Raw genomic sequence first — 16,079 nt, 5'->3', positions numbered from 1 at the left:
AAATGTGTGGCCACTCACCTGAAAAAGTGTTGATCAAATAGCAGAGGTGGCCAACAACAGCGTTTCCAAATGTAATCTCAGCTGCAGCACAAAGTACTGCAAATGCCACAATTTAATCCATCTAGACTTAGATCTAAGGTGTAGTTTAGAAGTCATTTGAATGTTTAAGTAAGACATCACCTAATTACAGTATGCGCACTTGCCACAGTCAGTGTGTGCCTTTGGATTTTAACAGCCAACCTGTTGTGGCAACCACCGGCTGTCACAACTGGAAAACTGAAGAAACTTCATTTAGTAATAAGATAATTTGTTGCTTGCCGCCCTAGCCGTTCCATGTAAACACACATCACCTGAGTGCACCATTCATACTTACGTTACATGAAGTTTACATTCTACCTACATTTGTGGTGGGCCCTACGATAACTGACGATCTATAGGACCGTAGAAGTCCAACATTTACTTATCATGAAGTGGTAGAACACTGCTACCCGGATAACAAGTGGGCATGTTGGAGGCCTCAGACACTTTTCACGCCTGAGGTATTTATATGCTCCCTATTCTCGAGACAAATCATCGCCCATTCCGACGGGTACACCAGAGTTTCCCGATAAACGACACCGAGTTCTGTTTTTTTTTTTTTTTTTTGTAACCCACTAATAATCTTTAGCGGAAATTAACTTCCTATTACAGATATCTCCGATTCACGTGGATTCGCTCAGTCAGTTAAACGTAAATACAGTCGGCTGTCAGCCTCAGTACTCACTCCATCTGCTCCTAAAGTTCGCCAGTCCGGTTCGTTTTCTTCTCCTTATGTTGTCGCTCATTACTGCTAAACTCTGCCGACACACCGTCGTCCTCTCAGCGATCTCTGTCTGTAAAGTCGGTAACGGCGGAGCGGCACCGCGTTGCCTCCATCCCGCACGTGAAACTCCGGACTTCTCCAACTCTCGGCTGAGCGCGTGCCTCCAACGGGCTCTCGTGCACTGCGCTCCAGTCATGTGGGGAAAGACTGAGCGCACTTCCTAACATGGACCGTCCCTTAGTGAGGTTCATCTTTATCGTCTGTTTGGGAGAATCTGGTTTGCTGTCAGTAGCTGGTCGTTCACACATACACTTAAAAACTAACCACAGGCAAAACTATGCTGTAGCAGGTGTCAGCCTCCGCCATCTGACACCAGACCTGGTCCAGACTCTGGCCTTGATAGTTCACCTGAGTTCATTTACAGTCTCCTAGCAGCTCAACAGAAACATGGCCTCTTCCAGCTACAACACAAAGGCAACAAGCAGGCATTCTCTGAGTAAGTTCAGACTACAATACCGTTTACTTTCATGGTACTCTGTTTCATAACAGAGAGCTGAATCAGACTTTGTTTAACAACTGTTCTTTCTCTTTGACAAACAAAAGAACAGATGTGATGCTGTTCCATCAAAATAAAGACATTGGGCCAGTTCCAGAAACATTTAAACATGGCAAATCCTTCACATGACCTCCTCCGGTTTCACAAATGCATTAGTTGTAGTGTCAAATGGGTTTGTGTAATATTCGTTGGTGGAGATGACTTTTATTACTTCTATATTGTTTTCCACTACAGACATTATTCTTTACCAGACAAACGTTGGGTGGAGATAGTCAGTGGTTAATAAAGTTATACAAGCTTATATTGAGGAAGAAAACAAATCCTGTCTCATATTTCATGTCACTTGATAAGACTCATTGTTCCCCAACCTAAAGCACATTCTATAAGTTGCTGGTGTATTAGCATGAACACCATGCTTTAGCTGCCACAAACACAAATGAATTTATAGATACATTCATTTGAAATTATTCTTGTTTGTGTAGATAAAGCTTCAAAACAGGCAGCTTTCACTTAGGTGTTACGAATTAGTAGCACTTAAATGTTACTTTTTGCATTGGCTACGCAAACCAAACTGGATTTCCAAGGAACAAGCTAATTATTACCAAAATGCAGAGGGATATAAGGTATTTTTCAAATTTGTTTGACTTATTGACCCTGCAATCATGCAATTTTTTAAAGAATCACAGTCATCTGGGGCCATGTTAAGCCCAGGATATAGCAACAATACCCTTACAAAATAATGACAAAGTATTTGTTTTCTTGGAACGCTTGTCTGCTAGGAGGTGGGAACTTCCATTATATTACCCAATTAGCTTAAAAAAAAAGCAGGCCTGCCTTTTAGCACAGTCTAAATCTTTAGCAAAATTTGGACATTGCAGAGTGTAGGTTGCTGCTCAGAGGTTGCTGTTGCTTTCCTTTGCAAAGGGGATTTTAAAAATATGCAATTAGAAGAAGGGTAGGATAAAGCTGCATGAAATGCATGGAGGAAAGGCTTATACTTGAAGTCTACTCTAAGACAGATCACCAATTAGGTAATAAATGAGCAGATGACTGTATTGTGAGTGAAGCAGTTGGTGATCAGCTAATGCAAGTGTGACCTTGGTGTTTTAACTGAAGGAACACTAAGGTCGATTTTTCTTTCCCTATTTGGCCACATTAATGTCATGCTCATGTTACACTCTTACATACCTGTCTTCTTCACCTGGTCACTGTCGAGGTGTGAGGTACCATCATCCTCTAGAACACTGCAAAACTTAACTGTCTAACCTAGACTTATAATCTTATATCTAGCCAAAAAGTCTTTTTGATCTTGTTTTGAGAATAATTTACTATGCAAGAGCAGAATTTGTAAGATTATTAATCTTGTTTTAAGATTTGTTTTTATTTCTTACTTAGTTTGTAAATCCTAAAATTAGTTATTTTACATGCATAGTAAGATAAATGACTGTCAGAGACTCTGTTTGATGCCACAGTTAATCTTTTCTGACCATTTTTAGCTGTAAAAACCTGCTTTGGTGACATTATTAGAATTATTACAAACACTGATGTTGTACCAACATCAACACATTTATTTACAAAGCTGTACTAAAGACTAACTTCACATGCTGTATCAATTCATTATTACAACACAGATAGTAACAGAGCACATATCACCTCACCACATCTTCCTCTTGGTTATTCATTTCAGTTTTTAAGTGCAATGACATTATCAAGGTTATATTTAGTCAAAACATAAACACTGCTTTTGAAACTGACTGGGTAATACGATGTATGATCAATGAGCTTTTCAGCATCTCTCAACTCAGTGGCCTGGCCAAGATAAGGTATTGTAGCTTCATAGGCTAAAAGATCTCTATTCCAACCCACAGTCTCATAAAGCTGTAAATGTATAATGTGATACACATTTTATGTTTATATTGAAATGCTTCAAGCAATTCTTTATATTTTGAGAAGCAACAAGTAATCTTTGCTAGCACTGTATGTAGAAAGCAATATTTGAGAGAGCAATTCAAATAAATATTATTGGCAGTGCTAATTCTGCCCACATGTTGATGCTTATAATACATGCAGTCCTGGTTGGGATTTCAGTAGTCAGTCTGGATGTATAATCTTTATATATCTGTATAAATTTTTGGGTTTATGGGTGCCCAGATAGCTCAACTGGTTGAGCAAGCAACCCATGAATGCAGTGACCTGGGTTTGATTCCAGCTCATGGCCCTTTACTGCATGTCTTGCAAGAAATAAGAAAATTAAAAAATAATTATTTGCTCATATTTAATATTTTTCACTTATTATTGGGCAATATCAAGTCTGATTTCAAGTATTTTGACCTGAAAATCAGCATTTTGGCTTATTTTAATCTTTTTGGATGATTACCTTGAACCTTATTTCTAGATTTAAAAATCTTATTTCAAGATTTCTTATCACTTAAAATTTACTTGTTGCATGGACAGATAATTTCACCAGTTTTCAGTGATTTTCCTCTCAAATTTAGTGTTTATATCTTATATTTGGGCTACCCTTTTTTTGTCACAGTGAACCGACTCAAATTAGAAAACACTGAAAAGAAGCTGAACTGTAGAGATTTTATAAGCTGTGATCATTTGGTGTTCTCCTTAAGTCAGCAAAGTGCGTTGGAATGATAAGTCACTAATATGCCCACCTAACATCAATTACCTTTTTAGCAAACTTGAAGGTTCATCTGCATTTCCAGCATGGGCAATACAAACTATGACAACTTAATGACATTTTAGGGTTGACCTAATCATTGTGAATCCCCATAGCAAATTTCTAGCAGATGTCTTCCCCATTAAAAAAATGCTTGAATAGGCCTGGGTTTTATCATCACTCGTTCTGTCTCAGGATTCCCTCAACAGTGAAAAACAAGAAAAGCCTTCAGAGAGCACAGTACTCTGCCGAGCCTGTTCATTCCCACATATGGCATTGTCATAAATGCAGCATTTATTATTATTTTTTTTTTAGAAATACAGTATTTGTTTATTAGTTATTGATGATCAGAGGTCACAGCAACATAGAATGTGGCCATTTAATATAGTCGTACCCACAAACAAAACATCACCTAAATATATAGCAGGCGGGGGCTGCACAGTGGCGTAGTGGTTAGCACTTTCGCCTTGCAGCGAGAAGATCCCTGGTTCGTGTCCCGGCTTTCCCGGGATCTTTCTGCATGGAGTTTGCATGTTCTCCCTGTGCATGCGTGGGTTCTCTCCGGGTACTCCGGCTTCCTCCCACAGTCCAAAAATATGCTGAGGTTAATTGATCATTCTAAATTACCCGTAGGTGTGAATGTGAGAGTGCTTGTTTGTCTATATATGTAGCCCTGCGACAGACTGGTGACCTGTCTAGGGTGTCCCCTGCCTTCGCCCGAGTCAGCTGGGATAGGCTCCAGCCCCCCCCCCCCGCAACCCTAGTGAGGATCAAGCGGTGTATAGATAATGGATGGATGGATATAGCAGGCGGCAGGAATTGATGGGACTCAGAAACACCGCGTTCCCTGGCGGAGAAAAAGTAAACTAAACTTGTTTTCACTTGCAGGTTTTTGTTTTTTGTTTTTTACAAAATGCCACCTAACAGACTACTCAACCAAGAAACAATATTCAGCACTGCAGACTCCAACCCAAGAGTTCCTGCATGTTTTTAAAGTACTAGTCTCTACGCAGAGGTTTTTTGTGGGGTGAAACAAGGAAACCATGACTTTATTGTGCAGTCTTTAAGATAGTAAGAGCAGTTGACCGACTGTGAATACTAAATATATATTATGTTTACCTTTTGTCTTTGCCTCTCGTGCAGATGAAAAAGACCTCAACCCTCTGCGCTGTGTAAATCCACTCTCCTCCTCACTGTTGTGTCTTTCTGCAGAAAATTCATATTGACGTCATAACAGAATTATTATTTAACTGAACAGAAAGGCTTCAATTAAATTAGGACAAAGCTGTGTTAGTATTGTATTATCCACTGTCTTACTTTTGATGCGGAGAGATGAGAAGCTGAAACTCCTCCTTGTGTTTAGAGACACTTGCTGCTCCAAATTCTAAGAGATACGGGGAAAAACATTTAAGCAAACTACAAAATAGTTTGAAACTTGAAACTGGGTAAATAAAGTAAATAAAGTAAGTCAACATGGGATGAATCCTAAAATAAATGAATCTGTTTTTGTTAGCAACAGTTTGTTCATCTAAACCATAGAGATGTGTTCTACGCCCTATCCCAACTAGACTGTTAAAGGAGGTTTTAGCTATAATTAATTTTTCAGTGTTAGAGCTTCAGTCAGGCTTCAGAGTGCATCATAGCACAGAAACAGCTCTGGTGAAAGTTACTAATGACCTTCTCATAGTGTCAGATAATGGACAGATCTCTTTACTTGTTTTGTTGAACCTTAGTGTGGAATTTGACACCATTGACCACAAACTTTTATTGCAATGACTAGAACATTCTATTTCCATTAAACAGACAGTACTGGACTGGGCCTCTGTTATTGGAAGTGATGACTTTTACGTTTCTTGTTTCTCGGAATAAGTTACAGAATAACTAAAAAGTGAGCACAAACAGTGGATGAAATAGGAAAGACTGCCACTTACAATACATCAAAGCTTTTTACCATAAACGACTGCTAACATGGGGAATAAATTCACTCAGTCATAACTCCTTTTGCTGCATTTACAGTTACTGCTAAACAAGCTCTATTCTTTGTTTACTAATGGTAGAGAATGTGGCTCTGTCCAAAGTCCAAAAGCGCACCTACCGACAGCTCTGAAGCTCACTGATTAACACTTATGGGTAATTCCAACTCAATTCACCAAATTTTAAAAGAAATCCACGGCTGACCCTCTCGTATTTCCCTTTTTTTTTCTGAATTATTAAGTAAAACGTGTAAAATCTGGAGTCAAAGGTTGTATTAATTTTCGAGTGCCATAACCTGAGAATTAAAGTAGCTAGAGTCCTGAAATGTTGTAGGCTCTTCGATATGTACATATGGTATTTAATGGTACAACACTGCTTTGATAGAATAACACAAACCAGTTATATGATGGTCCAAATTTGGTTAAAAAAAATGTCCATGTTTTTTTTCTATTCGGATATTCTACCAACCAGAAAACCTTTAGTTTTCACCCTAAAAGGATGATTTTTTTTTCCCTGCTGTGATTTGCACCAAGAAGAGCTTTAAAAATGTAAAGTGTGGTGCTAATCAGACATACATTATGAAAAAAAAATTATTAAAACAAATTTTGTTACATTTATGGCCAATATTTGAACATGTCTTGAGCAGGTACAATAGACAAAACCACTCCAGTAGTTTGTCACAGCTAGAAGAGTTATATAACATTGTGTCTGGGCTAAAAGAAAATCGTGGTTTTCCAACTCGTAGTGCTTCAAATAATTTAAAGAAAAGTGGTATCATAAGCAATCACATATGTCAGACATAAATATATTTACATGTTTTTGATTTCTTTAGATCTGTTTTAATTCATTATAACCTTGTTTGCAAAGACTTAGTTACGTAGTAACATTGTGTTGGGAAAGTCGGTGGCAATAATACCTGGTGTACTGATGTCAGCATTAAATCTCTGTTCTAAAGTAACTTAGCACAATTATTTGTGGAAAATTGATTTCCCAGTTCACTGCCTCTTTTACCAATATTGATGCCCATGTTGTAAACATATGGATGGATTTTTCTGGATATTCCAAAGATGCTGATGTCATACAATATGGGCATATATTTTGTGAATATCTGTCATTAAGTAAAATGGCCTCAGCAGAGAAATTTCTGAGAACATGTTCTGTTGGTAATGAACTTAGTTGTGGTGAATTTAGACACAACTTGGATTACACACACACACACAAAAAAAATTGTACTAACTGTTTACATCAAAAAATAAACCTTGAACATTGTTATACATGTGTATCTCAATTGTAAACCACTGTTTCATTCACGGTTGGTGTTATATCAAGGAATGTTTCACTTGACAATATATGCATAAAATAAACTTAATTAAATATTGATTGCTTATGGTACCATTTTTCATAAAATTATTTGAAGCAAAAATATATATATATATATTTGAAGCACTGTGAGTTGACGACATAATTTTCTTTCATCTAAGGAACAATATTATATCTTTTCTAGTTGGGGGCACTATTGGAATGGTTCCACCTATCATACCTGCTCAATGTGTGTTCAAGTATTTTTCCATAAATACTTTTTAAAAAAGGAATTTTAATAAGGGCTGCACAGTGGTTAGCACCATTGTCTCCCACAGTCCAAAAACATGCTGAGGTTAATTGGTAATTTTAAACTGTCCAAAGGTGTGAATTTGTCTGTAGGTGTGAATGTGAGTGTGCTTGTCTCTCTGTGTAGCCCTGTGATAGACTGGTGACCAGTCCAGGTGAACCCTGCCTTCACCCTAAGTCAGCTGGGATAGAGTCCAGCAGCAGTCTAAAGCAGGACTGGTCATCTGAGAAAAATAGACCAAAGAAAATGAATATTATCAAATGTGCATAACATAAATTTGCAACTTTGAGGCCCTAACTTTGAGAAAGGTTAGGACCTTATACCTTATTAACATACAGACACAGAAATACAGCAATAAACACTAAAAAATAGAAATGCAGCCTAAAAAGGTTCATATGTGGAAATATAGAAATATATCCAAGGGATTCATTTAATTGTGTTCTTTTTAGTGCCCAGTACATATTCCAAACAGCCTGTTTGATAGTGTTTCATATATTTTAAGACTATGAGATCATAAACAAATTGACACGTGAGCGGCACATTTGTTTACATTTTGGTAGTGCACTTTTTGGTGTTTGGTAGTGCCATCTGCTAAAATTCACTTGCACATATCTTACTTGGCAGTACAGTTACTTTGCATTGGTTACTGTTTAAAATGCTTACTTTTTTCAATGCCAGTAAAATCTGGATTTTTTTTTTGCATTAAATATATCTGAAAATAATGCCAAGCAGCTCTAGTTACCTGTCAGTAAAACAGTCAAAAGTACAATATATCTCTCTGAAAATTAAAGGAGTATAAAGTAACAGAAATTAAAGTTACCTTTAAAACTGTACTTAAAAACAATGGCTGAGCACATTTAGGTCCAACACTGAAAAGCACATCATCCCATCAAGATTATTTAATGCAGAGATTATTCATTGCTGAGTGAAGATAACGCAAAGTAATCACTTACCACTCTTTACACAGGAATTGTACAAGGAGGAGGACTATTAAGGGTTAATGTGGAAGATATAGAAAAACTAATGCCCTGATGGAATTCATAAAGTAATCAAACAAAGTTTTAGTTTGTTCATACAGTGATAATATCATGTGAACAGTGTTATATCATGTAAACAGTAACAAAGTAGAAGGAATTACTTTATATTACGTTAATACAATATTTAGAAGGCATTCAATGCGATTCCATTCCTTTGAAACCATATGCAGACATATTACAAGAAGCTAATAAATAAAGAATCATTGTAGAAATACTTTGCTGGTGCCAGTCAGGTATGAAGGATGTTGGAAAACCTGATACTCGGGTTTACCAGTATTATGTGGATACATTTCATGTTTTTATACACAATCACCCATATAGACTAGCAAAGACTATAAACTAATCTCATCTAGAATCAGCATGAAAATTACATACACTTGCAATTCTTACCACAGGAAGTAAAAGTGAGGTTTGTCAAGATCAAAGTTCTGTATTCCTCCGGTCATGTGATATACGCAGGAAATGTTACGGTTTCAAATGTTTTCTTAAAACTGTTTTTGTCTGGTTTCCCACCTGAACCAGACTATACTGGAATGTTGTATCTTATACTGTGATGTTGTTCAGCTCGAATTAATCTTTTATAACGTGAGCATAAAAATAGCAGTGAACATATATAAATAGATTTGAACTCCAAACACGAAGAGCTTTTGGAAGGAACACACTCACCACCTGTGCTTGCTGTGATGCCTTGTCCATTTGTCTTTTCCTCCACAGCATATGCAGTGGTGTGTCTAACACTAATGAAGTAACATGTGCTCATAATATAGGGAAGTGCAGTTGTTAAAATGTACGGTTGACGGACTTCAGTCTTAGCACTGGGATTTCCTCTTTCAATGTTAAACCAAAGTACAGTGACGCAGGTGACGCAATGTGGGTGTGTTTATATGTGTGTTTGTGTGTATTGTGCAGTAAAACCTGTTTTGCTTTTGAAGCCGGTTAGATCATGTATTACTTGGAATTGGATAGCGACTGATATTGTGTATTTACTATTCAAATTCAACGTTGCTTGTTTTAAACGGGTATAACCAATCATTTCTTTGTGCATCAGTCATTTTGAGGCTGCTATCAAGTTTATTTGTGTAATCTAATATCAGAAATTATATCTCACTGGATTTTTCAAGCCCACATGGACAACAGATCCAGACCTAGCTTAAGAACTGCTCATTAAAGGATAGTAAGTATGGTAGTAGTAAGTTTTTTTTTGTCAGATGTGCCTCTTACGGGCCGTCTGATGAGCTCCAGTACTCCTAACTGACCTCTATCATCCTCCAAATATGCTCAATTCAGATTTTAAGAACAAGGGGATCCACCAGATTAATGTTTTTATCATTAGATATACAAATTTTATGTTGTTGAACATTATCATTTGTTATTAAATCAGTATTGTTCCAACTTTTTTCCATACATTTTAACAGTCAACATTTAGGTTTGTTTGTTGTTTCTATTCATTCCGCTACAATATGGAGTCTTAACTGTATACTTCAGCCATGTATCAAATTACATTTAGCTATTTAACCAATCTGCCATTATCTATAGATTGATTTTATGATTTTTCATCTAAGATATCTTTTCCATTGTTTTTTAAAACTACGATAATTTTCACAGGTATTTATCCATTACTCTTGACATAATGATTACTATAGCTTTAAATATTTTTATGCACTCTTTAGCTAACTAGTCATTCATTCTGTTCACTATTTAACTCTTTATCAATTACTTGTGGTAATATTAACGATTTAAGACCCATTTTCTATGTAGATAAAGAGCTTTTCTAAAGTAATGAAAACCTCATAGTTCTCATGAAAACATAATTATAAATATTGTATTCCAAACCACACAGAAAGGATTTAAAGACATCCAGGTGAATGTTCTGGAGTGGCCAAGTCACAGCAAGGACCTCAAACCAATTCAGAATTTGGCTGGATTTCACAAGACTTATCCACTCAGGCTCAATGCTGTAATTGTAGTCAAAGGTGCATGTATTTACTGGATTAAAAAGGTGGTGATTCCTTATGCAGTCTCTTATTTTACATTTTATATTTTTCAAATTGGTATTACTTTGTAGAAAATTATCACTTTGACACAAAAGATTCTTTTTTGTAAATTCATGTAAAAAAAAAAGCATCATCATGATCATGATTCAAAGTTGAAAAGCAATAAAAGGGTAAAACTTGAAGTAGTTGGATATTTTATATAGGCACTGCATTTTTTGTAAGTAATTCAATAACAGTTGAATATTTAAATGACACGGCGCAGAAAGTGTTTTACATTTAGTGAACTACAAAGTGAGTACTGCTTACAGGCAAGCTAACTAAAGCAAAAGGCTAGGCTAATTCTAGGTAAATGAATACTGAAATACAAAATACAAAACTCTAAGGAAAATAGACAGAGAACACTAAAACACACAAGTTAATAATGCAAACACCAACAGAGAAACAAATCTGTTGGGGAAAACAAAAGACACTAATTACTGAAGGAGACAAGACTTAAAACTAACCAAGACCAGGTATAATCAAAAGCAGAGAGTTACTAGTAAATTACCAGGATTGACTGAACTTTAACTAACCCTAACCCTACTAACCCTAACCCTAACAAACTTAACTGATAAATTGGGGCTGGAAAAGGAATGACTGGAATTTTATGGAACGATGGTTGTGTGTGGAGAGAAAAATCCAGTGTGAAGCTGAATCCGGTAGTTCATCTTTCTAAAAGTGAAAATGCACTCAGGAGCATTCAACTGGTGCGCCAAAAATAATAATAATAATTTATTTTTAATTTATTTTTATTTTTATTTTTTTTTACCTAATTTATATGCACTTTTCATTTCAGCTCAATGGAAAAGTTTCTACTCTCTCCTCCACCATCAATTTTTCAATTCAATTCAATTCAATTCAATTTTATTTATATAGAGCCAATTACAGGTCATATTGTCTTAAGACAATATGACCTGTAATATGACAATATTTACTAAATAATGGTATATATAGTAAATACATAGGTAGTTAGAGAAGGGCTCAGTGCATCAAGAGAGGTTCCCCAGCAGCCTAGGCCTATAGCAGCATAACTAGGGGCAAACTAAAGGGACGTCAAGAGGGGAAGTCAGTTGTGCAAATGAAAACACCAGCTCACCCCGTCAGGGTCCCCCAGTCAGCCCTAACTATAAGCTTTGTCAAACAGGAAGGTTTTAGGCTTGGCCTTAAAAAATAGAGAGGGTGTCTGCCTCCCAAACCCAAACTGGGAGCTGGTTCCACAGGAGAGGCTCCTGATAACTGAAGGCTCTGCCTCCCATTCTACTTTTAGAAATTCTAGGAACAACAAGTAAACCTGCAGTCTGAGAATGAAGAGTTCTGCTAGGATAATATGGTACTATCAGGTCTTTAAGATATGATGGAGATTGGTCGTTAAGAGCTTTATATGTCAGAAGAAAGATTTTGAATTCTATTCTAGATTTCACAGGAGGCCAAAGAAGAGAAGCCAATATCGGAGAAATATGATCTCTCTTGCTAACTCCCGTCAGTACTCCAGCTACAGCGTTTTGGGTCAGCTGTAGATGTTTGACAGAGCTATTGGGACAACCTGATAATAAGGAATTGCAATAGTCAAGCCTGGAAGTAACAAATGCATGGACTTGTTTTTCTGCATCACTCTGAGACAGAATGTTCCTCATTTTTACAATATTTCTCAGGTGGAAAAAGGAAGTCCTACAGATTTGTTTTATGTGTGAGTTAAAGGACATGTCCTGGTCAAAATAACTCTGAGGTTCCTCACAGTAGTACTGGAGGCCAAAGTAATAGAGTAACTATATGCTGTGAAAGTGAGTTTTTGAGATATTTGGGGCCAAATACAATGACTTCAGTCTTGTCTGAATTTAGTAGTAAGAAATTATAGGTCATCCAGGTCTTTATATCCTTAAAACAATCTTGCAATCTAGCTAGCTGATTAGTTTCATTTGGCTTCATAGATAAATATTCAGCGTGTCGTCAGCATAACAATGGAAATAAATACAGTGCTTCCTAATAATATTGCCCAAAGGAAGCATGTATAATGTGAACAGTATCGGTCCTAAGACAGAGCCCTGAGGAACTCCATGACTAACCTTACTATGCTCAGAAGAGTCATTGTTGACATGCACAAACTGGAACCTGTCTGATAAGTAGGATTTAAAACAGTTCAGTGCTGTCCCTTTAATGCCAATAGAATGTTCTAGTCGCTGTAATAAAAGTTTGTGGTTGATGGTGTCAAATGCTGCACTAAGGCCCAACAAAACAAGTATAAAAACCAGTCTATTATCTGACGCTATGAGAAGGTCATTAGTGACTTTCATGCTGTGTTTCATTGTTCATGTCTTCACCATAACAGTCTTTGGAAAAGACACATGGAGTGAAGTGGATCGAAGGAAAGACAGTTGAAAACAACCCATTATGGCCAAAGAGCTACCAAGCTGTAATGGTTGCACCTGGATTTTTTTATTTATATTTTTTTACTAGTACCACAAAAGTGGTTATTTCCACACCATGCCACAAAGTGGTCCAGTAATTCCCTATTTTCTCCACCAATGAGAGAAAATACTGAAAAGTCAAAATTTCTGCAGATGACAGGACTGAATTGTACCGGACATCTGAGGAGTTCAGTGTAAAACGGAAGGTGACTATACACTGATAAGGCATAATATTATGTCCACCTGCCTAGTATTGTGTTGGTCCTCTTCTTGCTGCCAAAACTCCACTAGACCCCTGAAGGTGTGCTGTGGTATCTGACACCCGATGTTAGCAGCAGATCCTTTAAGATCCACAGATGACACCATCAATCACCTGCTATACACAGCCCTGGCTCACCTAGATACTAGAAATGGGAATTATGTCTGACTTCAGTTCAGCATTCAACACCATAATCCCCTCCAGACTGGAGATCATTTTTCGCTTGTACTGGCTTCTCTTGTTACAGGGGTGTCAGAGAACCCAGGTGCAGACGCAGAGAGACTGGTAGACAGGTGAATATAGAAAAAAAGGCTTTATTTAAACTGAAACCAGAAAGGGAGACTGAACTGAGGGAGAAACTAAACCAAACTAAATATAAAATTATGCAAAACCCAAACAAAACTAACAACTAAGCCCAACACAGAAATCCAAGGAAAAAAAACAAACAGCAAAACTAAAGGAAGCTTTCTAAGCTATGTTAACTTCCTCTAAACTAGGGGAATGCCACTTCCTTTCCAGCTTTCGCGATGCCTGCTTTAAAGTCCACTGCTGGGAATTATACCAAGGAGCAGGGCCTCTCTGAGACATAGCTTTCTTTTTCAAAGGTGCAACACTAATGAGTGTCGTACGCAGTGAGGCTGCAGCATTATTAACAAGATAATCTACTTCTGTGGGGTAAAGTTATGATAACTGCCCTCCATTTTACCAGTAAATAGGGCTGAAGTAAACAGTAATGGTATCACTTCCTTAAATTTGGTTACAGCATTGTCAGACAGACATCTACTGTAATGATATTCATTCCCAACTGCTGCACAATCCATTGTTGTAAATTTAAATGTTATCAAAAAATGGTCAGACAGAACAGGATTCTGGGGAAATACTACTAGCTGTTCTGTTTCTATGCCATAAATCAGGACAAGGTCAAGAGTGTGGTTAAAACTGTGAGTCAGTTTATTTACACATTGAGAAAAACCAATTGAGTCCAGTAATGAATTAACCCTTTGATGCGCAACATGGATCAAAAGTGACCCAAATCCAATGGAAAATGGGTATGTCCTGACCACACTGTGCATCAAAGGATTAAATGCAGTCGTAAGACTGTCGCTGTCAACGTCAACCTTAATGTTACAGTCACCCACAATAATGACCTTATCTGAACTGAGCACTAAGTCAGATAAAAAATGTGACAATTCAGATAAAAACTCAGAGTAAGGAGCAGGCGGACGATACACAACAACAAATAGAACTGGTTTGTGAGCTTTCCAATCTGGGTGTGAGAGACTAAGAATAGGACTTTCAAATGAGCTGTAACCAGGTTCAGGTCTCTGGTTCATTATTAAGCTACACACACCCTCACTCACACCCAATTGAGTGGGACGGAAAGAAGGGAGAAAGAGGGGGAAGGGACGGCTGCAGCTAAGCAGAGCTGGAGGTTGTATTCTCTTTTCATAATATTTTAGAGTAGAAATGCTAATTGCATCTGTGCAACCACTCTGAATGACACAATCATTGCAATAGGACAGCTGTTATTTTATTGAAGTCCAACAGTTTAATTATATTTTGAATTAAGGCAGAATGCATGAGCTGTCTAGCCGCTCTCCAGAGGCTCCACATTTAATTTAATTCACAAGAAAACATGTTAAAAAAACAATGACCGGATTACACTGATATATTTTAATAGCAGCCTCCAAGGACCTATTTGCTCAAGGAATGCTGAAAGGTAACTGGCCGTAGTGAAGTTCCAGGTGACGACCTCATGACACTGTTTGGAGAATGTTAGAGTTATTGAGAAATCAAACATTTAAAACATGTTTCACTTTATTTCCACTTTTTTTTTCTCACTGCAGAAGTCTAATTGCATAATTCCACCTTGGACTTGTGGTTTTAATTACAATGTGATATGGAAAAGTCATATTTCTTCAAGAACATCGGTATATGATATAGAATGTTACAAGTAGTGAATGTACAAAAATGAATAGGTTAGTAATCTATAGGAAGATAAACAGGGAATAATCCAAATAATAAGATAATGCCAGCATCAAATCTCTTCACACTGATGTGTAGGAACACACAAAGGACGGGCTAGATCAGGACGTCACTCAGAGCCACACAGTCTGGGCGTTTTAGAGAACCAGGGCACAGACAAGGATTAATCACAAAGTCCTTGTTCTACATGTTACATCATGTTTCTAGTCCAAGAGCACAATCCTGAACATATCCATGATAAATCTTTTACATAATGCTTGTTGAAGTTCAAACATGAGATCATATCAGACAGCAGTCACTTGTATTTAGATAGTAAGATGAATACTTTGCAGTACTATATTATACAGAAACCCAGTTATTCCTTTTGAACAGTACTTGGTGACAGTGGGAAGGAGAAAACTCACTTTTACGAAGAAGAACTAGGCTCAGTCAAGGCAGCCACCTGCCTCAGCCAGTTGGAGTTAAAGGGAGTGTTTAGTTTTTTTTTAGTATTTATTTATTCATTCGGATGGGACAGTGCATGTTAATGAACATGCAATCTCATAATAGTTACGCAAGGTTGCAGTAAATACACTAGATTTAACACAAGGCTAATTTCTATCCGTTGTCCCACACATAAAACAAAACCATACAGACAAACAAAAACAATAGAGTAAAACAAAGACAACGACAAATTAATACTGACTGGGTTAAACCTACCCTAAAGTGATAATATTTTAGAAAAGCGCTTTCTAGGCATAGTGAAAAAAT

General features: G+C 37.1%; 1 protein-coding gene across 3 annotated transcripts in view; it reads right to left on the bottom strand.

Moving 5' to 3' along the window:
- dennd2da (DENN/MADD domain containing 2Da) overlaps positions 1–9,471 on the bottom strand; it is a 49,608-nt gene extending 40,137 nt beyond the window's left edge. For 2 of the 3 annotated variants that reach the window (XM_023297458.3, XM_055013162.1), the window contains exon 1: positions 764–1,013. In XM_023297458.3, coding sequence (XP_023153226.1) covers positions 764–998 — 235 coding nt within the window. In that variant the 5' untranslated portion in view covers positions 999–1,013. Of the gene's footprint in view, positions 1–763; positions 1,014–5,145; positions 5,233–5,343; positions 5,411–9,312 lie in introns of those variants that run through there. The other variant, XM_023297459.3, reaches the window with a different exon arrangement.
- Positions 9,472–16,079: the final 6,608 nt, after the last annotated feature.

The sequence above is a fragment of the Amphiprion ocellaris genome, chromosome 8 (assembly GCF_022539595.1).
Source record: "Amphiprion ocellaris isolate individual 3 ecotype Okinawa chromosome 8, ASM2253959v1, whole genome shotgun sequence".
Lineage (NCBI taxonomy): Eukaryota > Metazoa > Chordata > Actinopteri > Pomacentridae > Amphiprion > Amphiprion ocellaris.
The sequence above is the reverse complement of the archived record's forward strand: the minus strand, read 5'-3'. Positions and strand labels throughout refer to the sequence as shown.